The sequence below is a fragment of the Marmota marmota genome, unplaced genomic scaffold, assembly GCF_001458135.2.
Source record: "Marmota marmota marmota unplaced genomic scaffold, marMar, whole genome shotgun sequence".
NCBI classification, from domain to species: Eukaryota; Metazoa; Chordata; class Mammalia; order Rodentia; family Sciuridae; genus Marmota; species Marmota marmota.
The window spans coordinates 5,253,045-5,277,421 of record NW_025999891.1 but is presented as its reverse complement, the minus strand read 5'-3'; the positions used below and the strand labels follow the sequence as shown (position 1 = coordinate 5,277,421).

The following is a 24,377-nucleotide window of genomic DNA, read 5'->3' as shown; positions in this document are numbered from 1 at the left end:
GGGGGGGCGGGGGTGGTCCAAGCCTGGCTCTTTTCCCTGCCATGCTGGCCGATGGGCAGTGGGTGGGCCGCTGGGCCTCCTGGGGGTGAGATGGTGAGGAGGCTGGGCCCAGAACTGTCCCCAGACAAAGCCAGTGTCCCCAAACTAGCTGCTGATCTCTGTGGAAAACCCTAAAGGCGGCCCACCCTGCTGACTCAGCCCCTCCAGTCAGAATATCTGACTGTTATCATCCAGGTCTCCTCCTCCTCCTCCTCCTTCCTCAGTGCCAGGGGTGGGAACAGGCAGAAGGAACATCTGCTCCCTTGTCCCCCTCAGAAACAGCCCTTCCTCTCTGCCTTCTCCTTCCCTGGCCTAAGACAAAGGCACAGGCTCCCTGTGGCCGCCCGTGGGGCTGCCTCACTGTTGTGACCTGTTAAAGACCAGCAAATGCAATCCTCAAAAGTTCCTGGGGACTATTTAAGGGTCTTCTTGGCCCTTTAATTCTTCAACAGACAAGGAGTCTGGGGGATGCACTGCCTACAGCACAGGGGTCCAGGTGCCAAATGGTCCTCAGAGCAGCACCCGTGGACGCGGAGCCCTCACTCTGCTGGCTTATGTGCCCCAGACGAGGACGCTGACCAGAAACGCACAGTGTGGATCTGCACCTTGCCTTCCCTCTCCCGGCTCCCCTCAGTTCTGGCTTGAACTGTGACATGTCTCTGTGACCTGCACCCAGGCAGTGAGGCCCCTGGCACCACAGGGACCCACAGTGAGTGTGGATGGCTCCTGGTGCCAGTCGGCACAGGTTTCTAAGTATAGATTCCAGTCTGCCCCGTGGCTGCTGGTAAGTCCCAGGATACCATCTGATACCCGGGGTGGCCTGTGACACCAGCTGCCACCAGCTGCTGAGGGGAGGGGCCGCCATGTTTGGCCCAACCCATCCCCACTGTGGAGAACAGAGACCAGCAAGCAGTCTGTTATGGCATGGCTTAATTGTCACAGAACGGGGGGGATCTCAGGGCTCAACTGGCCCCGCTCTCTATCACTATCAGAAAGAAGAACTCAAGACCAGCTACCGGAAAACACTGACTGTGGTTGAGGGAAAGAGGCAGAGCTAAGCCAGGGAGGCTGGGCTGCTGCCCCCACCCACTCCTGTGCTCCCAGACAAACCCTGAGGCACATGGGGGCCAGGGCTTCCCCCAGCGGGCTGGACACCTGAGCCTTTTCCTCTTGGTTTCTACTTCCAGTTTCTTCTTTAGACAGGAAGAAGGTGGGCACTGGTTCTTTTGGAATTAATATGGACTCCCACCCTCAGTTTCTCCTGAACACCAGGGCTTTGAAATGACCCAGTATCTTCTGTGAGCTTTCAGGCAGGGGGGGATGCCCTCCCGAGGTTCAGGGCCTTTTGGTGGCTAAAGGGTCCCCCAGTCTGGAGAGGGTTGCTGAGTGGCTTCACCTGTGAGCGCACCTTCAGTTGGAAAGCCAGGCTGATCCCGAGCTCACCTTCGGTGAGAGGGTCTCCAGAGAGGCAGACCTGGCTGTGCCTGTCACTGTGGGGTGTAAGGTCTGGGGAGTTGATTCAGGGCACGGTTGAGCCACGATACCAGGGGGCCACTCCTGAGGGGTTGCTCAGAGACTGAGCTAGCAGGCAGTTAGGAGGTGCTGCTTCTTCATGGGCTGGTTCCCCTGGTTCAAGCATGGCTGCCGGCCCTGTGTACTTTCCACTCTGGATTAACTTTGTGTCCCCAATCAGTCCTAGGAGTCAGGTGGCCTTCCGAGTGCAGTTTCCAGGGTGGGTGGCTCACCATGAAGCCTGGCAACCCAGTCTACCTGCTGCCGGGCAAGGTCACAGATTACACTGATTCTCAGAAGACATCTCATTCTTCCTATGGGGTCTCCAGACTTAGGCCTGGTGGCTCTCTGTAACCCATGGTCATGTGACTTGTATTATCTGCACAGATTTGAATCAGTTGCCATTATGTAAAAATCAACCATTCAAACATAAAAATTCAGATTTCTTTAATGCTGTAAGGTCTGGCACCCCTCCACAGCCTCTTGTCCCTCCAAAGCTTGAGCGAGGGCAAGGGTGGGTTTCTCATGAGCATTGCTGTTGCAGCTGGTCACAGCAGAGAGCGCCTGCATCTCCTTAAAAAGATAGATCCAGGGACCGTGCACTTTCCTGCTGGCCCCATTTCTGCCCAGGGACTGGGACCAAGGCGTGTGGGTTTGTGATCCTTGTGGTACCAAGTGACCAGTTTCTGACAGTGGCCAGCTCCACTGACTGCAGCTTCTAAGGAGAGCAGCGATGTCTCCGCTCCAATTTAATCATCCAGCTGCAGGGAGGAGGGATTGGACAGTGGAACAGTCACTCAGAAATGACGCTACTGCTCTTCAGTGTGGATGGTGCGCTGAGCACTCTGATTTCATTGATGAGGGAAGGTGTAGTTCAAACCCCAGGAAGCACCAAAAGTCTAAGGGCTCTGCCTGGGAGAGGCAGAGCAGCGCCCGTTAAGGAGGGTCTTAGGTGGCCATTTTCCCCGGCACCCCTGCCTGCCCCCCAGTGAATTGGAGCAAAAAGTGGAGGCAAGGGAGGGGAAGAAAAGGTCACCCTTTGCCTTATTTGAGGAGAGAAGACATCCCCAAATCCTCAGGGGAGTGAGAGACATTTTTCCAGCTAACTTGAGACTACAGGGAAATATTTTTTTATATATTTTTTTTATATTTTGAAGAAATGGATTTGAACACATTGTCTTTTTGTGAGTGGGAAGGGTTGGAGATTGGACCCAAGAATGCTTTAACACTGAAGTACATTTCCACTTCTTTTTATTTTGAGACAGGGTCTTGCTAATTGCCCAGACTGGCCTCGACCTTGTGATCCTCCTGCCTCAGCCTCCTGGGTTGCTGGAATTTCAGGTGCATGCCACTGTGCCTGCCTTCTATCTCTCTCCTTCAATCAACTTGCATAAAGGGCAAAGAAACAGTCCATTTTATAATGTAGTTCTTTTGAAAAGTGGGTAGAAATTAATTGCTTCAATTTACTTTGAAAAAATAATTTTCTCGAAGAGGGAACTACTGCATCCCAAGGCTTTGCCAGGTTAACGAGTGACAGCCTGGGATAATTGAAGGAACTCTGGGATGTGGCACGCCTGGGCTTCAGGTCTGGCCCCGCCATCTACTAAGTCACACGAGGTCTCAGTCAAATGGACTAAGCGGCAGCATCTTGCTGAATGGGTTAGAGTGGGGGTAGTGTATACAAAGTGCTGGGCGGACTGTGTGGCAAATCGTTTTTAGTAATGGATTTAATTATTTTATTTGATAAATTGAAACTTGGTACAGGCTAGGCAAGGGGAATAAAAAGGCAAAAAAAAAAAAAAAAANTCCTGTGTTCAATCCCTGGTACAAAGAAAAAAAAAAAAAAAAAAAAATCCCTGTTTGCATTTTAGTTAGGTTGCAGTTTGTTCCTGGGCTCGGTTCCCTTAAGCAGATCTCTCATTTTCCAGAAAGCTTCTGAGCCCGTACAGCCTTGGAGAAAATGCATGTTTGTCCTCCTTGGTGTGCATGGGCCTGTGCCTGTGTGTGGGTGTTTGTGGGTGACAGGTGGAGGACAGCCCATCCTGTGCAGGGTTGAAGGTTGCCTCGTTCAGGTGTGTTAAGCTGAAGGTCACTCCTGATCTTGCCTGATGATATTGCCAAGTTGGTTTTCATGGCCAGATGCCGGAGGGAAAGGATGTCAAAACTGTGTTATGATGAAGAAATGGTGCTGGGGGAGATAAAGGAAGGCAGTGGATGGAGTGGAAGCCTCTGGGTCGTTATTTAATCGCCTGCCCCGTCTATGCTGTTCTAATTAGTGCTGTCCTGGGATAGATGCATCCATGTGTGGCTTTTGGTTTTATCGTCTGAAAGGATTTCTGACAACCAGGGGTTTTTATCCCACAGAAGATGTACTTCTTGGTTCTGTTCCGTGTCTGTTTCTCCTTGGCTGAGAGTCTTGCCACAGCTTTGGCCAGGCACAAAGACAACCAGCATAGTGCTGTGGGGGAAGGAGCAGGGTAGACCCATGCTGTGGCCCTCAGGCTCCCCCGGATCCCCATCAGGCTCAGTTTGACACTTGGGTCTGAGATTTACAGTACCGTGAATAGACTAACAGTGAAATTACTCTTTTAAAATAAAATTAGAGGGCTGGGGATATAGCTCAGTTGGTAGCGTGCTTGCTTCGCATGCACAAGGCCTTGAGTTCAAACCCCAGTACCACCAAAAAGAATAATCTAAAATAAAATTAGAGGCAGGTGCCATGGCACACACCTGTAATCCCAGCGACTCAGGAAGCTGAGGCAGGAGGATCACAAGTTCAAAGCCAGCCTCAGCCAAAGCTAGGCACTAAGCAACTCAGTGAGACCCTGTCTCTAAATAAAATACAAAATAAGACTGGGGATGTGGCTTAGTGGTTGAGTGCCCCTGAGTTCAATCCCCAGTATCAAAAAAATAAATAAATAAAATAAAATTAGAAGCTGGGCATGGTGGCATGCCTGTAATCCCAGTGCCTTGGGAAGCTAAGGCAAGAAGATCACGAGTTCAAAGCCAGCCTCAGCAGCTTAATGAGGCCCTCAGCAACTTTACCAGAACCTGTCTCTAAATAAAAATGCAAAAAATGACTGGGGTCATGGCTCAGTGGTTAAGTGCCACTGGGTTCAATCCCTGGAACCAAAAATAAAATAAATAAAATTAAGACACAACTTGCTGAAAAAAAAAAAAAAAAGGGTCATTGAAAAATCAACTTAAGTTCTCAAGAGCTATGACCTTTATAGGATTATTTGCTATAAGGTATCTGGCCTTCCCTGTTATAGAAAATCTAGAAAATATAAAAGGAAAGAAGGGGAGAATCTAAAACCCCATCCAGCCATGTAGCTCTTTGCATTCTGTCTGTACTCACCTGTATCTTAGTGTGTTGTCATTACTTGTTTGCATGACCTCCCTCTCCTCACTCACCCCCCAGCCCACACTGGGCTGTGCTCCCGGTGGCCAAGGACCTGACTGGTTCTCTGGATCAGCTCCAGGCTTTTTTGTACCTGCTTGAAAGAGGAAAGGCCTGAGGTTTTGGAGTCAGACCTGACGCAAATATTCATCCTTTGTATTAGTTTTCTGTTGCTGCATAAGAAATTTAGCAACTTCAAGCATCACATATTTATTTATTTATCATTGTTCCTTTTTTGCATCACGTATTTGTTAGCTCACAGCTGTGTAGGTAAAAGATGGACAGAAAAATCCAGACCAGCTCTGCTCCCTTCCCTGCTTAGGTATTTTTACAGAACTAAATCAAGTGTCAGCCAGGCAGGCATCTTTTAGGGAAACTTTGGGGGAGAATCCACTTCTAAGCTCACTTAGGTTATTGGTAAAATCCAGTTCCATGTGACTTTAGGAGCAAAGTGAAATTTCCTCTCTGTCTTCTGACGGTTTCTTGGAATAAACTGAGAGAGACAGATGGAATTGGAGAAAAGACACATGAGCTGATTACGTGCACAGAGTCAATCACGTATTGTACTTATCCACTAGCCCAAAATGATTCCGAAGCTTCTGTCCCCCTTTGTCTGTAGGGGAAGGGAAGAATGGGGAATGCAGACAATTTTGAGAGATCCTAAGAGATAATTAGGTGAATCGATGGTCCCAGAGACAAAAATTAGCTTGCAAAATCATTCTCTTTGAAATTTGAGTAAGCCCAAGGGATTGACATCTCTTGCAGTGGAAGGCCACTGATCACAGTCCCAAGTCCTCTCATCTGAAATAGATGGTGGGATTTCAGATGGGGACAGAGAGAGCAGTGGTCCCTCTTGCAACCTGATCTTAATGCAGATAAGGGAACTCAGAGAACCTCTCCTTGCACCTGGGTGGGAAAAGCAAGCCAGGGTTAGAGGGACCTGGATTCAGAGCCTACTCTTAAAGACCTTTTAATTTCCTTCAGATCAAATTGCTCAGCATGGCCTAAATAAATAGCAAATTACAAAGCTATATATTAAGAGTCTCCTACTCTGAGCCTCAAAAATTACTGTATGTTCAAGGCCCCCATTTCAACTTTGTTGGCTGTCTGTCGAATGTCACCCTGTCTCCTAGAGGCTACATGAGAGGCCACCTGATTTCTTCCCCAGTTCTCCATCTACAAAGTCCATACCAAGTTCTTTCTGTGTTTAAAGTCTCTGCCTTCCTCTGTGTTATGAACCAGAGAGAACTCCTTGCTTTTGAAGGGCTCTTGTGATGAGCTTAGACTTACTTGGACAGTTTCCCTTTTTGGCATGTAATGTAATATAATCAGGAATAGCACCAGGGACAGAGGTCTTAGGACCACCTTAAAATTCTTCCAACCAATTGGACACAATGGCACACGCCTATAATCTTGGAGAGCCTGAGGCAGGAGGATTGCAAGTTCAAGGCCAGCCTGGACAACTTAGTAAGACCCTCAGCAATTTAGTGAAACCCTATCCCAATCAATCAATCAATCAATAAGAAGGCCTGGAGATATAGCTCAATGGCAAAGCACCCCAGGGTTCAGTCTGCAGTATAAAAAAATACAATTCTTTCCCCCCATCCACTTTCTTTTCCTTACTATTTGAGTGATTCTACACAGGTAATGGGGCCTCTCTGACCCTCAGGAGTTAGGGAGCCCAGTGGATGATCTGACTGCATTAAATAGGACCTGTCTGTACCTGGTGAGGGTTGTTTTTTCTCCTTCTTTTGCTAAGCCAATTTTATTTGAAACCCATGCTGTTTGATTCAGATGCAACACAGTTGTAAAGGGCCACCTTTGCGTTCTAAAAAGTCGTGACTATTTGTAACTTTCCTGTGCCAAAGAATAACAAGAAACTAGGGCAAACGCACCCATCCGGGCCTTTCTGTTGCCCCGCCACCCCACATACCCCAAAGCTGGTGTCTCCACTCAGCTGCTGTCTCTGGGAGAGTGGAGGGTGGGGGTGAGAGCGCTCTGCCTGTGTCCGCAGACAAGTGGTGGCTTCTGGGCGGAGGCCCCACCAGCAGCTGGCCCCTGCCACTCAGCCCGAGGAGGCCTGGCCAGGCGGAGGAGGCTGAGGCGGGTGGTGAGGCTTCCCTGCTCACCCGGCTCTCTGGCTGTCCTTTCTGTGCCCCTCAGGAGATCCCTCGAGAACTCACCCTGGATGCCCTGCTGGAGATGAACGAGGCCAAGGTGAAGGAGACGCTGCGGCGCTGCGGGGCCAGTGCCGAGGAGTGTGGCCGTCTGCAGCAAGCCCTCACGTGCCTGCGGAAGGTGACAGGCCTGGGTAGGTGGGGCCTGCTTCCCTCCTCTTGCTCCAGGCCTCCGCACCTGCCTGCCTCCCCAGGCCTGGCTGGTTCTGGGGGGTGGGACCTCTGCGGAGGGGGGCAGTGGGGCTGGGCAAGCGTGGCTCAGGGTGTCCGGGGCAGCCTGGAAAGGCCAGGGTAGAAGTTTAGAGGTGTGTGATGGGCCTGGGCCATGCCAGAGGCCTCCCAGGGTCTATGGGTTCTGGAGTCCAGGTGATCTGGCCACTCTCAACCCTGGAATGTTTTAATGATTGTTAGGAATCCCTGACCAGCGCATGGGGCCAGCCCAGCATGATCCCCACCCACCCCTGGGGACGCAGCAGGGTCAGGCCCCGTACCTTCCACTAGCTTCCTGCACTGGATTCCTGGGTATCCCCATCAGCTCCTCCCCAGCTCTGGTCCCCCCATCAGGGGGCTGAGCTTGTGTGCAGAAGACCCACACTGCTATGAGCTTAGCTGAGCCAAGCACAATTAGAGAAACTGTAGGGCTTTTCAGCTGGGAGTGTGTGCAAGACTGTCTGTCCCTGGCCAAGTGTGTAATCCTGACATTAGGACGAGGTCCTGGGGAATTATTTGCAGGCTTTCTAAAATCTTACCTTGGAAACAGCTTCAAATGCCTGACTTAACGCTCCTGCTGCCACACAGATAAAGCTTTAAAATGAGCCTAATGAATGGAATTAGGCCCATTTTTAATAATCTGAGCCGCCTGTCTTATCTCCTGCTGCCTGAGGCTTAAGAAAAGCACTGAGGTTTAGATTCTCCTTGATTCCCACCCCCCCGCAGAGATGACTGGGTTTAATTTCTTCCCTGGCCGCATTATACCAAGTCCTCTGAACACAGAGTGCTGTGCAGAGAGTTTCACTCAATGAAGAAAATCTTGACACTCCAGGCAGGTGCTGGACATAAACATGATAGAGGCATGGTTAGCATTCTTGTCCTCATATTTTACAAAGGAGGAGACAGCCCAGAGAGGGAAGAGGGTGTGGTCAGGGACACACAGCAGTTTGTATCAGAGCAATGGTTGAGCCTCAGATTCCAATGGTGGTGGAGAGTAGGACTTGCCTCCCGAACTGAAATCTTTGGGGTGACTCATCAGCCCTCCCTCCGGGATGCCTGGATTTTAAAGAACTGTAGAGGAGCCAGCTGTTGAGTGGTAGTGAGCCATTTGAGTCATGAGGGCTGCTGTCTGCCTGTCCCAGATGCCAAGATAGAGAGATCACTAATTTCTTAAGCACCTACTGTGTGCCAGGCACGTGGCTGCAGTTCAAAGCATTGGCAGCATCTGGTGAGGTGTCTGGGATCCCACACCTGGCATGGGCCAGAGATGAACCTTGAACTTTGGTTTCTCCCTTAGAGGGTCCTTTGTCCACTGTGCCCAGGAAGAGGACCTGGAAAAGAGACCTTGACTCTTTTGTTCTGGATGGGGAGACCTTGACCCTTCAGTTCTCCCCATCTCTTACCTGGACCTTTTGCAGGTTCTTTCTTTCACTCAGTCTCATCTAGACCCCTGCATCCTGGGCTGGGATGTGCCCAGGATGGGGGCCTGTGTCTGCCTGCTTGTGACTGTACTTCGCTAGCACTTGCAGGGGGAGGGGGATTGCATGGGTGCCAAGAATGCCACTTGATAAGGTCATGCATTCAGAGGTAGTCCCAGTAAAAATGAGCCATGAAATCCAAGTAGCCTCTGCATGGCCACTTACAACTCATGCTCCTTGTTCACTTATTTAACCTCACTGTGCCTCAGGTTCCCCGTCTACACTAGAGATAATAGGTAGCAGCAGCCCCTTGCTCATAGGGTTGTTGTGAAGATGAACTTAGTTAAGGAGATGTGCTTAGATTCCCTTTCCAGAGTTAGACCTGTGGAGTGATGGAGGAAAATGTTAATATCATGTCCCTTGTGGTATCGTTTTAGGCGAGTGAAGGGCAATTCTCTATGCTGGTGAGTAGAGAATGATCATTCCTGCCCATCTGCCCCATGCTGTGTCCACGGCAGACATCACTAATCAATCCACCAACTCTTCTATTGAGTGACTCTGGTCATTCTCAAGCAGCCCCACTGCCAATTGACTGGTGTTGCCCTTCATATCCCTAATAGTGATCCAAAGAGGTGGTGATTAAATAGGCAATTTGAAGAATTTGGAGTTTGTCTCCTTTGGTGGCAGACTTGTGCATAGATTCATGGGACTTATTTTTTCATCCTCTCAACAAGATACATGTGCCTGTCGCCTCCACTAGGCCAGCAGATAGGCTCAGCCTTCGCCTCAGCAGCAGTTCTAAAGGACCAAGCCCCACAACAACCGAAAGGCTAACTCATTCTGCCCCGTTGTTTCAGTCAACTTTTTCACTGCTACAACCAAAAGACCTGACAAGAACAGTTTTAAGGAGGACAAGTTTATTTGGGGGCTCACAGTGTCATAGGTCTTGATCCATAGATGGCCAGCGCCATTCTTTGGATCCTGATGGGAGGACCCAAGGTGGAAGAGTGTGGTGGAGGAAACATGGCACCAGGAAGCAGAGAGCGAGAGAGCTGTCCTCATCAGGATAAAACATACGCCAAAGTCAGGCCCTCAGTGACCCACCTCCTCCAGCCACACCCTACCTGCCTTCAGTCCCATTCAGTTAATCCCTGCTAGTGGGTGAACGCACTGATTAGATTAAGGCTCTCATAACCCCATCATTTCACCTCTAATTCTTCCTGCATTGCCTCACATGAGCTTTTGGGGGACAACTAATGTCTAAACCATAACACCAAGTGACTCATGACTGAAAAGTCATACTGTGAAGGCGGAGGGTGGGGGGCAGGCAGGCTCTTTGCAAAGGTGATGAAACTCACTAAGAAACTATGAATTGTGAAAGCAACACCCCCAAGCCACAGGGGGCCATGTGGACGAGGCTTGACCACCTCTGAGAACCGAGAGCTCATTGCCTCCAACGCTTTTCCGCTGTGTCCAGCCTCCCCAGCGCTGTGGTAAAGGAGTGGTGTGTGGTCAAGATCAAGGGGTTCAGCTCCCATCCCCCCACTTTCATAGCTGTCTGACCTTGCTCGGTGTCCGTGGCCTCTCTAAATCAATCATAGGGACCTCCCCTGCACACCAGGGTGAGGAGAGCACTGCAGGGAGGACCAGGGGAAGGGGGTGGGTGCAGCACATTGTGAAAAGTCTCCACGTGGAAGCTCATTCGGTCTTGAGCCAAGGTCCCCCTTCCTGTCCTCCCATTTGCTCATGTGGAGAGAGAAGTACCTTCTCTTTTCTCTGAGAGCCTCTTGAATTTGCCCCCCTGCCCTTGACCCTTCAGTTCTCCCCATCTCCTATTGGATCAAACCTAAAGTCCTTAGCAAGACATCTGGGGCCTTCCAGAGCTGGCCCCAGCTGGGCTGACCCCTCCATCTGCATCCCTTACCCCTCCTGGGCTCATCCGGAGCTCTTGGGCACACGGGACTCTGCAGTTACATGGGAAGGTGGCAGTCCTCGGTGCCTCTGCATTGGCCTTCCCCTCAGCCTGGTAAGCCCTCACCCGCCTGCTCAGCCCTCACCCTCAGGCAGATGGAGCATCCTTCTCCCGCATAGAATGCCGTACATCCCTGTCCCATTTCACAGCACGCTGTGTTGCATGTCTGTCACCCCTGCTGGCCTCTCCAAACTTGGGTTGTCTTTTTCTGCACCTTTAAACCCAGCAGCCAGCACAGTGCTGGGATGAATGGACCACCCTGCCCTTCCCTCTACACCCCCGGCTTTCTTTTCTAAGGTAGGGTTGGTTCCCAGCTTGCTGCCCCTAGATGCGACAGACAGTAAGATCCCTGCACAAGTCCTTCCATCTCTGGGCCTGTTTCCCCTGGGCACAGCGCAGACAGCAATTTCCAGTTGGCAGCTTCAGGCTGAAAGTGCTGTGGGGAGGTAGGAGGCCCTCGGAAGCCAGGTGAGGTGGGGGCTGGAGCCTTCCACTGAGGACTGATGCCACCTCAGACAAGTGCCAGCCTCTGCAGACCCTGGCTGTTGGATCTGTAAATCCCTTCTGTCCCCAGCTGGGTGTGACTCGACTCCTTGGCCCACAGGAGGTGAGCACAAAGAGGACTCAGGCTGGAGTTCGTTGGATGCTCGGCGAGAAAGTAGTTCAGGCCCTTGCGCGGATACCCTCCCACCTGCCAGCCTGCCCTGGCCACCGGGGAGCTCGCAGCTGGGCCGAGTGGGCAGCAGTGGCCAGGGCCCTCGCTCCATCTCCGTGTCAGCGCTGCCTGCCTTGGACTCGCCAGCCCCTGGCCTTGGGGAGGGCCTCTTGGACACCTGTATCCCCCTGCACGCCAGCGGCCGCCTGACGCCCCGCGCCCTGCACAGCTTCATCACCCCGCCCACCACGCCCCAGCTGCGACGGCATGCCAAGCTGAAGCCACCGCGGACACCCCCGCCGCCCAGCCGCAAGGTCTTCCAGCTGCTGCCCAGCTTCCCCACGCTCACCCGGAGCAAGTCCCACGAGTCTCAGCTGGGGAACCGCATCGACGAGGTCTCCCCGATGAGGTGAGTTTGAACTGTGGACAGAGAAAACCAACCAACAGAGAAGGGTATAAATTTAAAAGCTGAAGGTACCGGCATCTCTCAGTCTGTCCCCTCACACTAGATTAGCAGTTTGGATTGAAGCCTACTAGATTTTTTTCTTTACATATACACACAAATGAGATAGTGCCGTGTATCAGTCAGGGTAGGCTGAGTTAGGCTGCAGTAACAAACAGCCCCCAAATCTCCAGGGCTTCAAACAGCAAACGTTTATTTCTCATTTGTACTACTGGTCCATTGTGGGTCAGTCTCCTTCCAGGTCACAGGCAGGCCACTATAGCCATGAAAAAAGTGCATTCTAGATGTTGTGCACTGGCAATTAAGTACAGTTGGATTTCTGCATCCCGGAGTTTTACATCTGATCCAACCAATGTGGGATTGAAAATGTTGAGAAGAAGAAACTTATCTTGTTGCTAATGTATAGTATGTAGTTAAACCTGTGATAGTTGTGTGTGTACTGAACATGTATAGACTTTTTTTCTTGTAGTTGTATGAGGTATGATAAGTAATCGAGAGATGATTTAAAGTATACAGGAAAAAGTGCATAGGTTAAGCTAGGTGTCATGGTGCTCCTGTCATCCCAGCAACTCAGGAGGCTAAGGCAGGAGACCTACAACCTCCAGGCCAATCTCAGCAACTTAACCAGAAGTTGTCTCAAAATTAAACAATAAAAAGAACTGAGTATGTAGCTCAGTAGCACTGTGTTCAATCCCCAGTAACCCCACCACCACCAAAAAAGTACATAGGAGATATATATATATATATATATATATATATATATATATGTAAATACTATGCCATTTTATTGAGCATTTATGGATTTTAATATCCATGAGGAGGTCTTGGAATCAATCCTGAGCCAATTCTCTGTGATAGAGATAGCTATACCGTTTCCTAGAAGTCATTGCCATCCATAGTTTTCCCAAACAAGATAATCAAACGATGCAGTTCTCTTATGTGCCCAGAAGGGGAGAACTAGAATATTTGGCTCAAATATCTTTATTATTTATTTTTATTTCTGTGTATTTTGAAGAAGTGGTAGTCACATGATCCAAAAATGCAGTAGCACTATGGCCTCATGTCCATCTGTCACTCAGGGGTGCGTGGTAAAGTGCACCCCCACCATTTTTTTCTAAATATATATTTTTAATTGTTGATGGACCTTTATTTTCTTCACTTATTTATTATACATGGTGCTGAGAATTGAACCCAGTGCCCCACACATGCCAGGCAAGTGCTTTTACTACTGAGCCACAACCCCAGCCCACTCCCACCATTTTTACTGAGTAGCCTGGCTCCTCTTTCAGGGACCCAGCAGGTTGTCAGTTGTATGTATTAGCTGTCATAATTCATATGACCTTGTTTCAAAAACCTTGTCTGTAATGCACAGTTCTAACTTGTCCTCTTTTGAGGGACCTTTAGATCACTCTCCTTTTAGCTATTTTAAAACCCACTCCTGTCCATATGCCTTTGTGGGCAGGAAGGACCGAGGGGAAAAGGGCTGTTTTCTTTGGGTCCCTCTTAACTTTTTGTACCCCCGAGAGCTGAAGCACCTGGCTTCTCTCCTTGGCACAGGCACCCCTTTTCTAGAAGGTTCCTCAGGCCCTGTTCTATCGTGGGCAGTGGAGTGGGGCTTGCTCTCCCTATCCTGACGCAGGGATGGACCCTGGAGAGCTCTGATGATTTTCAGTGCACCAGAGAAATCACTTGTTCCCTATGCTGCTGCTACTGAGCAGGCTGCCCTGCGGGGCCTGGGTACCCTGCAGATGTGGCTGAGGAGCACAGTGGTAACTACCACGTGGGCAGAGGGGCCTCACGGTGGACTCAAGCCAGAGCTCATTTCTCATGTTCTCCTGAGAAGAGGGTTAGGAGGCCCTGATCCTGTTCCTCTGATACAGTGGGGTGCAGGGCGTCAGGCCAGTGACATCACTGACCTTAGATCCTAGGAGTCTTGAGTTCAGCCACCCTCCCCTGGCCACCAGAACCAGCACTGACACGGATGCTCAGGCCACCTTGGTGAGTCCGGAGGGTAGATGCAATGTCCTCCTTCCCCCCAGCTCCTTGCATCCCTGGGGGCAATGGCAGTCCCACAGGAGGCATTGCTCAGAGTATGTTCCCCCCTGGCCCTTCTTGGGGGCCACCTTCCTGCTCTGCATAGCTGTTATTCCTGTCCTCTTTCCTAGCCACAACTTGGCCAGCAGACCGGCCCAGCTTAGGGGTCATGTGACTTAAGACTCCATGAAGCTCGGTTCCTCGGCTATGAGCTGGGGTGGCCTGTCCCATGCTGACGAGGCTTCGTGAAGCTGACACATTAGAGTGCCCAGCACAAGGTGGTGTTTTAGTGTCCCCAGGAGTGCTCTCCTGGCCCTTCTTATCGAGGACACATTCTTTCCACAGAGCATGCAGCAATTCCCACAGTCACTCAGCCAGCCTGGCCCCAAGCCAAGCCTCTGTCGCTTGTCCCAGCCCCTGGCCTGCTCCCTCCCCAGGGGTGGTGTTCTAGGGACATGCTGAGCTGGTGTGGTGACATAATCCTTCTCTCTCCTTTTTGTCTCCTCCAGGTTTGGTAAGAGTGATTCATTTTCATCCCTTCTGCCACCTGGAGTCGTGTCTGTGGTGCTGTCCCCATCGGGGGTGGACGTCTCTGACCCTCTCTTAACCTTCGTGGCCTTTCCATAGTCCAGAGGCACTGGCACTGGGAACCACTGCAGGGAGTAGTTACAAGACAGGTGGCCTTAAAATGAGTGGCTGAGAACTGGGCGTGGTGGCACAGGCCCGTCATCCCAGCCACATGGGAAGCAGCAGCAGGAGGCTCACAAGTTCAAGGCCAGCCTGGGCAACTTAGTCTCTTTCTTAAACATCTCATCCCGCACTCCCCATCTAGCTAACCTCCACGTACAATTTCTTTCCCTCTTACTACATCCTTAAAAAAAAAAAAAAAGAAAAGAAAAGAAAAAAAAAAGTTCTGGGGCGTAGAGCTCATTGGTAGAGTGCCCTGGGCTCAGTCCCCAGTTATGGGGGCAAAAATAAAAAATGATGGGCGGGCCTTAGCCCAGCCAGTGGCTGCTCTCTGAGAAGTAGGGGCTCTAAGAGTGTCACAGTCCTCCACAGTCCAGTGACGAGTCCTGTCTCCACCCTGCTATCCTTGCAGTGACCTCTGTGGTGGACACTTGCTCTCTGGGCTGCTATGATAGAGGAGGGAGGTGCCATTGGCCAGGTTCAGGTGGACGTGAGCTGTCTTCAAAGCCCTGGCTGGTGTCTCAGGACCCCACTCTTCAGGAGAGGGACATTGCTTGAGGCAACTCGGACTTGGAGGGTGCTGATGTCCTCCCAGGAGGGGAGGAGGAAGACCAGACAACCCTGGACCCCCTTTTCCGCCCCTCCACCTCCAGGTTGGGCACAGAATCTGGCATGTCCTGCAGGGCCTCTCGCACGGCAGAGCCGGGGAGTCGGCCATGCCTGGCATCTGCTTTTAATTGAGTGGAAATGCAGGGGTGCCTGGTTTTGCTTGAATGAAATAGAAGTTTCTTTTCTTACCATCCTTAGCTGGCTAAGGAGAGCGACTTGAGGGCAGGAAGGGCCCCAGGAGGAGGCAGGGTTGAGGAGGCAGTGACAGAGCTGCAGGGAGCTACTGCTGGAGCCCCAGGGGCAGGGCATATGAAAGGAGAGAACCTGCATGTCCCTGTCCCCAGGGAACACGCAGGAGCCCCCAGACCCTTAAGAAAACTCAGAGAAACGTCCAGTGAGTCCCGTCCCCAGACAGCCTGGGCCCTGTCATCCTCCTGTTGCTGGGGTAACACAGGAACCACAGAAGCAAGGCTATTAGGCCTTCAGGGCAAGTAGTCCCATCCAGATCAGGAGCAGGGACGCCTGGGATGCATGCCATCTCATGTCCCTGTCCCCCACCTGTGGCCAGTGGTACAAACCACAGGTTGCATTCGGAGCCAGATAGTTGAAGACTCAGTTGCCCCTTGTCTGTCTCTCAGGCTGGCCACCAGCCCCTCCTAGAGCCTATATTTTGACAGCCTTGGGTTCTCATGGGACCCAGGGTGTGGAAGGACCCAGGGGGGAGTTGAGAGGCATCAGCCCCGTGGCAGATGAGCCAGAGAGCCCCAGGTGATAGGATCGTGATGTCCCTGATCTTCAGCCTTTTGTCCCCATCAAAATTCCCTTAGTGTGAGAAGGATTGGCACTTAATGAGCACCAGCTGTATGCAGGGCAGCCTTCAGTGACCCAGACCCACCAGGCCTTAAACACTGGTTCTTAGGGGAGCTCAGATCAGGAGAGGCGTCCCCAGGATGTCCTCTGTGGAGGCAAGCAGAGGGGCATTCAGAGCCTGTGGCCCTTCTCTCACCAAGGAAAGAGGGTACCTGAGATGTCCCCAGAGCTCAGAAGGTAGGGCCCCAGTGGGGTTGGCCACATGGGGCTTCATCTTGTCCTCGCTCTTCCTGTCTGATTCCGGCAAGGGTGGCTCTCAGGAGTGTGCTCAGGGTGCCTCTGGAGGAAGGGTACAGGCTGAGCTGAGGGGCCTCCCTGTAGCTAACCGTGTGGCCTCCACCCAAGGTCAAGGTCAAGCTTCCACTTCCACCTGTGCTTAACCTCCTGCCTTCAAGGCTGACCCCACGGGGACACAGGCTGAGCACTGCAGAGACAGGTGGCAGCTTCCACCAGAGAATAAGCCCAGTATGAGGGAGGTGGCATCCGTCCCCTGGCCTAGGTGGCCTGTCCCTATCTTGATAGGTGTTGGTTCAGGTAAGCATTGCTCTACTGTGTGACACCTAGCATCCCCTCTGGCCCACGACCTCTGAACTGCAAGGTCATAGGCAGAGCTTCCTCAGCTTGCCCAACCTGACTTCTTTGCCTGCAGATCTTCCACATGGATCCCCACAGACGGTACGAAGGGACATCGGCCTCTCGGTGACACATAGGTGAGTCCAGTAGGGAGGGGTGCAGAGCTGGGCTGGGACCAGAGGGTGCTGGGAGGCCCACTGACAGGGGCATCTGTCCTGGCCTAGGGTTCTTTGCCCCTAGCCTGACTGCCTGTCTCCTTGAGTGACACAAACCTGCACCTACCTCATCACCAGCCATATGGACTTGCTGGGCCTCCCCTGCCCCTCCTGTGTCTCTTTCCCACTCTGCTGAGGGAAAGTGCCCTCTTCCCTTCCCAAGACATGGGTGCCAGGATGAATAGGGCCAAGTTGTGGGAAGGAGGAGCCGAGAGCCTCTTCCACACCCTGTGACGTCGTGAGGTCCTGGGCTGGCCACTCACCAGGAGCTTTGAGGAGCTTGCAGGAAATCCACATTCCCAGGCCTGCTCCTCATCTAGATTTTTAACTTTCGGTAACTGGAGCTCACAAACGTAGAAGAGGGCTGATGTGGGCCCATGATGTAGACTGTCCAGAGGTTTTGGCCTCAATGCTCCTGAGGCTGTGTGTGCAGGCCCCAAAGGTCTGGGTGGTATCTCATGGCCCCTGGGTGGCCAGCAGGACACTGTCTTGGGACGCCCATGCTCTGGCTGTCCCTGTTAAAGGCTGTTGTAAGTGTGATAGGGAATGCTCTCAAGGGTACTGCCCCTTGCCAGGGCCTGTCGTCTCCCAGAGGGCAACTGCAAGTCCCCAGGATTAAGCACCATGTCTGAGGTCACACTTAGTAAGACAGAGCTCGAGTCCAGAGACCTCTGCGTGGACCCTTGTCAGAGCTGGGACATCTGTACCCATAGCCTGGGCAGCAGGGTCCAGGGCACCCATGAACAGGGAGGCCAGGCCTGTCACCTACCTGTCCAAGCTGGCTTCTGGCCTGTGTACTAAGAATCCTGGGCCTGCCTAACTCCTAGGGGTGGTCATAGTGACCAAGTGAGCTGACGTTCAAGGACACACAGCAGACACGATACTACTCACATTCCTCCAAAAACGAAAGATCTGTCTGCTCTTCGGTCTCCCCCCACTGTGGGCTGGCCTAGTGTCTTTTTCTGGAGGATTCCACCTGCTCCAACTGCATCCTGCCTTCTAGGCTACCATTTGTTTTTCAATGTTTTAAACTTGGGGCTGAAAAGGCACTCATGTATTCAAAATCTAAGAGGTTTAAAAAGGAAGACAGAAAAGTCCTCCCTCACCCCTGTTCCTGGCTCCCCAATTTCTTTTGTATCTATCTCCTAGAGAGATTTTATAATTACCAAATATGTATATTTGGTTTTTTGCTTTTTATTTTACACAAATAATATATATTATACACACTATTTTGTACTTTGCTTTTTTTTCCTTTTACAATTACGTAATTTGGGGCTGAAGCTGGGGCTCAGTGGTAGCACACTTGCCTGGCATGTGTGAGACACTGGGTTCGATTTTCAGCACTGTGTATAAATAAATTTAAAAAAGGTCTATCAACAACTAAAAAAAATATTTTTTTAAAAATTACATAATTTATTTAGAGCAAAATGCACATGTGCATTTATGTACATAGACCCTGTTGAGACCAGGCAGATGCAGATACAGGAATTCCAGCACACCAAAAAGTTTGCTTTGGCTCTTCCCAATTGATAATGTCACCACTGAGCAATCACTACTCGTGGCTACCGTCATAGATGCGTTTTTCCTGTGCTTGAACTCTGTATTAATGGAATCATATTAACATTAAATGATATTAGACCTTAATTTTATCAGTGGATGATGTGACTTGAAGCTTGCTCTCTATTTGCACAAAAGGAATTTCCTAGTTTTATTTTCTGGCTGCAGTGTTCTTTTTTTTTTTTTTAAAGGGACAATATTCTATATAAATTCAATCCTTTGAGATATTCTTGATGATGTCTTTTCATTTGTTTATTTATTTTTAATGTGGTGCTGAGGATCGAACCCAGGGCCTTACATGTGCTGGGCGAGCGCTGTACCGCTGTGCCCCAGCCCAGCCCCAGCCCCAGCCCCAGCCCCATGTAGTGTTCTTTTGTATGGCCGGAGCCTGCTTTAGTCAGTCACTGGTGATGGCCATAGGTCATTTCTGGTCTTCCTACTGTATTCATACTGCAGAGATGCCTTGCTGATTTGATACCTGGGGGAGGCTCTGTTGGTAAATTCCTAGGACCCAGTTGCCAGCTCAAAGGGGAAGCCCATGGGTGATTTTGATTGTTCTTGCCAAATTCAGCACCAGTGACCGCACCATTTGGAAAACATGGACACTGGTGACTTTGTGGCTGGGAAATCTGCCTGGTGGGGAGGGAGTGGTGGCCTCTGGGAGAGGTTTCCTGGGGCTCTGGGATGCAGCCCTGGGAACCCCTCTGTGTCCACCCGCTACAGGTTCTCTACCAAGTCCTGGCTGTCGCAGGTCTGCCACGTGTGCCAGAAGAGCATGATGTTTGGAGTGAAGTGCAAGCACTGCAGGTGAAGGCGGAGGGTGGGAGGGAGAAACGCTTGGAGTTCAGGAGCAGTCCTGATACTTGACCTGAGGTCAAGTCCGAGGTCAAGAGTTCCTTATAACCTGCTACCCATAATCCCATTCAGCACACCAGGCCTCCCTAGGGGAATTGAAGTGAGGCACCCCTACAAGAAGTGGGTATTTGAGGTGGGCTTTGAAGGATGAATAGAAGTTTAGCATTTAGACTAGGGGAGAAGGAATCCAGAGTCCGGGAGGAAAGTGGGGCCTGTTCTGGGAACTGTAGGGAGTTCTGAAGTTCAGCCTTTCACTTCAGCACATGAGGGGTCGGAGACCGGCAGGCAGGGGTAAAAACAGAGTTGGCTTCTGAGTGGGCAAGAGTGAGAAGAGAATGTAGATTCTGTACAAAACCAGCTTTATTTTCTCCTAGCATTGTAGTTTCTAGTGGGAAAGAAGGACAATTGGACAGCCGATGACCCACGGCTCAACCCACACTGTTCCCTATCCTTGGCTTTAAATGGGGGACCTCCAGCTCCCCTACATGTTCTGTGTGGAGAGCCCTGGATGACCCCAAACTCCACACTGCCCTGCGGCAGCAGTGTAACGTTGTAGGGCACCAGCTGTCAGCCCATTTTAACTGATGAGAGCACTGAGGCTGGGTGCAACCAGCAGAACCCAGAGAAGCAGCCAGCTCTTTTCATTGCTGAGCTGGGAGCTGACCCTTAGGCCACACAGCAGGGGCCTGAGTCCAGGGACTGCCCTTGGGACCCTTGGGGCCTTTGGATAATGCAAACATTCTCATTTGTGTTTTGTAAGTTCAGATTTGCCTCAAGCTTTCTGAAGCTGGGTGGCAGGTCATCCTCTCTTTAGATGGGAGGAATACATGTGTGACCTGCGGTGAGTCACAGGGGCGGTGAGGACCAGGTAGGGGACTGCAGAAAATGGCAGGCTGCAAGTGGTGGCAGCTGCTGTTAAGGTGGAGTGTTGTAAATTTGGAGCTAATGTTTGTTGAGAAGTTTGTGGAAACTGAGGCAGTGGGGGTGAGAGCTACACAGCTGCTCTGATGACGTGCACGCCCTCCCAGCTCTGACTCCGCCCCCTTTACCAGGTTGAAGTGTCACAACAAGTGCACAAAAGAAGCCCCGGCCTGTAGAATATCCTTCCTCCCACGTGAGTGCCCTGCCCTCTCCCCTCTCCCTCCAGGGGTCTGGAACCTTCCTTAGCGTGGTGTGACCCTGCTGATGGGTTTCCTCCCTTTTCCACAGTAACAAGGCTTCGGAGGACAGAATCCGTCCCCTCGGACATCAACAACCCTGTGGACAGAGCAGCCGAACCCCACTTTGGAACCCTCCCCAAGGCACTGACGAAAAAGGTAGGGTCTGGTGGGGAGCTGCCCGCTCCTTCCTGCAGGGCGCCCCCCAGTGGAGGCTCGGTGGGGACGCAGGACCGGGCACTCCAGGCCAGTACCTGTGGCTGCGGTTGTCAGGAGGGATCCTGTCCCGGCCACTCAGCAGGCTCCATGTTCTATCCAAATGGTGGTTGTGCAGCTTTGGTTCCCACGCCCTTTCTTCTCCTCTGAGCCAACATTTCCTGAGCACTTACTGTGTGCCGGGAATTCTCCATTGGTGATTCGTTTGACTCTTAAAATAGCTCTGAAGGGGCCTGGGGTTCTGGCTCAGGGCTGGAGTGCTTCCTGGCACGTGTGAGGCACTGGGTTCCATCCTCAGCACCATATTAATTAATTAATTAATGTTTTTCTAAAAAAAGCTCTGAAGGGCACCTGCTGGAATTACCTGCATTTTCCAGCTGGGGAAGCTGAGCCCAGGGTCCCCCGAGAGCCTGTGTGCCTTTTTGCTGTCTTCATGTAATGGGAAGAGGGGTCCCTCTGACCTCTTTGGTAAAGGCTGGTGTCCCATTGGACGGCCCCACCCTCAGAAGCTGATCACCCCTCCAAGGACCCCACAGCTCAGTACCATCACCTTGAGCCAGGAGTTCAGCAGCCGTAGGGGGACATTCAGGTGCTGGCAGGGCCACCGCCCTGGGTGTGAGTGGCGGCAGTTCGTCCTCTTCGCTTCTGTGACCTGAGTGAGCTGCTTGACCTCTCTGAGCCTCAGTTTTGTCCTGGGTGAAGGGGGATCATGGTGCTTTGTTCACGGGGTGTCCTCGGGCAGTGGGAATGTTCACAGGGTCACACGTAGGGCTGGGTACCATCTGTCACCTGTTATTTGTTTCCCAGCCTGTGACAGACCGCTGAAATTCTTCAAATACCTCAGTGCCCCCCAATGCCAGCCCCCCTGCTCCCACCCTGTCCTCTCCCCTCCAGTGCCTGGGGCCCCCTCCCACATCCCTCACCCAGGCTCAGTCACAGCCTGGCATGTTTGCTCCTGCTTGTCCACCCTCAGCCGCCTGTCAGCGCAGTGGCCTCTCCAGGGCCACCTCCGCCCGCCCTCCTGCACACACAGCTGGACCCGAGGCACTGAAGCTGGTGCTGCCAACGGTCTCTCTCACCACGCCCGGCGCAGCAACCCCACGTGTCCTTCTGGGGTCCTGTTGATGGTCGTTGTTATAACACGAGCTTCCAGTTGCCTGTGGCCCTGGCTGAGAACGGGTGTTCATCCCACTTCTCTCTGACCTCTTCTTCAGCCCCTTACCCCTCTGCGCACCCCATTCCCCTTTGGCGCAGATGCCCTGGGAGGCCGGGCAGTGTCTTGTTCCCCATGTTCCTGATGCCTGCCTTGGGAAGCGTTTGTATGGATCATCAAGTGGATACCCCCACTTTATGGGTGACACACTGTGGCTCAGAGAGGTTAGGTAGTTTGTCCAGAGTCACACAGCTGCTGAGAGGAGCTGCTAGGACTTGTCCTGTCCTCATTGCCACTGTTGAGGCCAGGGATTAGTGGAGGGTCTTGAGCCTTGGAGGATGATCAGGAAGAGTGAGGGCTCAGTGGACCCAGTCCAGCCTCTTCCTTTAGTTGGCACTGCACAGGGTTGGCTTACTGACCAGTGAGGTCCACTGTACCAGCTCAGGTGGGCTTCATCATGCTGTGCATCCCCCAGTCTCCAGGGCCTGCTGAGGACACAGGTTGAACTTGGCACTTGGCCCTATTTTGAGCAACTCCCTCCTACCCTCCGAGGCCCTGGTGTCCAGGAAGGGCCTCTGGGAGGAAAGTGTGATTGAGCTGAAATAAGAAAGGTGAACGGAGTTGGGAGCAGTGGCGCACACCTGTAATCCCAACAGCTTGGGAGGCTGAGGCGGGAGGATCGCAAGTTCAAAGCCAGCCTCAGTAAAAGCGAGGTGCTAATAAGCAACTAAGTGAGACCTTATCTCTAAATAAAATGCAAAATAGGGCTGAGGATGTGGCTCAGAGGTCAAGTGCCCCTGAGTCCAATCCCCAGTACCCCCCGCCCCGCCAAAAAAAAAAGAAAGATGAACAGGAGCCTTTGAGAGCAGGGTCTCTATGTGTGGCCGTCCCCAAATATTAGACCTGGAAAATTTTAGTGCCGGAGGGTGGGACCCTAAGGGCCCCTGGCTGGCCTCCTTTGCAGTGGGAAAGTGGGGGCTTCTGGCATGTGGGGGGCAGCCTGGTGGGGCAGTTCAGCCCCCCATTCCCCCGCTCTGGTCCTGCAGGAGCACCCTCCCGCCATGAACCCCCTGGACTCTAGCAGCAACCCCTCCTCCGCCACGTCCTCCACGCCCTCCTCGCCAGCGCCCTTCCCGACACCAACGAACCCCTCCAGCGCCACCACACCCCCCAACCCCTCGCCTGGCCAGCGGGACAGCAGGTTCAACTTCCCAGGTACCGCACCTCTGGGTTTCTCTGGGTTCTCGGGGGTGCAATCAGAAGACCACTGGCAGGTTCAAGGTCGAAGGCCACCACTGTCTGTGTGATGCTGACCTCAAAGGCAGGAGCTCTGGGGTTGATGAGGTTGCTGCACCCATTTTATAGATGGGGACACAGAGGTTCAGAGACAAGTGGTTGCCTTGAGTTTTACAGCCTGTAAGAGGCAGGGCCAAGCCCATGTCCCCCAACACATGGCAGGCTGAGTGTTCTTGGCCTGATCCCCACGCTGTCCTCCTGTGCTGTGGTGGCTTCTGCTGGGCATTATCACTCACTCAGGGTGGTCTTCTCGGCCCCCAGTTGGCATAGCAGGCAGCATATTGAGCCAAAAAGCATAGGACAGGGCTTTTGGACCTGTCACCTGCACACTCCACAGTTAGGACCAACTACCCAAAAGAGACCTCTACTTCCTTCCCATAAAACAAGGAAACCATGTCAAGTTAGAATTAGGTGGTACCCCTGGTACAGATGAGGACACTGAGTCCCCACAGGGGCGCTGGGGGAGTAGGCCTGAGCCAGGGCTGATCTGTAGTGCTCCGCACAGCCCAGGATGCCCTGGGTCTGCATGGAGCAGCCAGAATCTCTATCCTGCCAGAAGCCCAGCCTGGGTGTCCTGCCTCTCCCAGTGGCAGAGCCAAGCCTGTTCACCACTGTTGGGACTCAGCTGCTGCCTGGGCTCCTCTGGCAGCTCCTTGTGCCCTTGTCTCAGCCTCGGTTTCATTTGCAGTCCCAGAGGAAGGCAGGGGAGAGACTGTGACACTCCTGTTTGCTCCAGGCCCAACGGCAGACCCTCCGCCCTCTTGCACTGAGGGGTCCAGCCAGGCCCCCATCATGATCCCACCAGCCCCAGGCCCAGGGGGACAGAAGTTCAGCTTTCTCTGTGCCAGGAGATGCCCCTGGGGCTGCACCCAGCCAGCAGCAAGCCAGGTGACTTCACTGGTCCATGTCACCAGGGTCCTGGGGACCTCGTTCATGGGTGGTGAGACTGATTTTGTAGGGCTCTTTCTCATCGGCTTATTTCTTGGCCTTAATATGCACGTGGCTGGGTGTCTCCGGACACGGATGCCTTGTCCCAGCGCCCCCCTTTCCTGCAGTGCAGCGATGGCCCATTTGATTTACCTCCTCTCCTGTTCTACTCTGTCGTTATTCACTGAAATCATCCCTTTTCAAAACCACCTAGTTTGGCTTTTCCTAAAAGGAAGGGCCTATTCGAAAAACAATAGCTACAGGAAAAAATCCTTTTTTGTGATATCAGCCAAACCCTGTCCACTTTCACTGATGTCCCATAAGGGGCTGGGCCCTCATTGTCCCCTTCGTGGGGCCTTACTCTTCCTGAGCTCTTATTGGA

General features: G+C 52.2%; 1 protein-coding gene across 6 annotated transcripts in view; it reads left to right on the top strand.

Annotated features, from left to right (window-relative positions):
• The window catches only part of Ksr1 (kinase suppressor of ras 1), a 145,642-nt gene that overhangs the window by 96,355 nt on the left and 24,910 nt on the right, over window positions 1–24,377 (top strand). For all 6 annotated transcript variants that reach the window (XM_048794459.1, XM_048794446.1, XM_048794453.1 and 3 more), the window contains 8 exons: window positions 7,115–7,262; window positions 11,333–11,792; window positions 14,390–14,394; window positions 16,696–16,756; window positions 19,115–19,198; window positions 20,299–20,360; window positions 20,456–20,562; window positions 22,819–22,987. In XM_048794459.1, coding sequence (XP_048650416.1) covers window positions 7,154–7,262; window positions 11,333–11,792; window positions 14,390–14,394; window positions 16,696–16,756; window positions 19,115–19,198; window positions 20,299–20,360; window positions 20,456–20,562; window positions 22,819–22,987 — 1,057 coding nt within the window. In that variant the 5' untranslated portion in view covers window positions 7,115–7,153. The remainder of the gene's footprint in view (window positions 1–7,114; window positions 7,263–11,332; window positions 11,793–14,389; window positions 14,395–16,695; window positions 16,757–19,114; window positions 19,199–20,298; window positions 20,361–20,455; window positions 20,563–22,818; window positions 22,988–24,377) is intronic.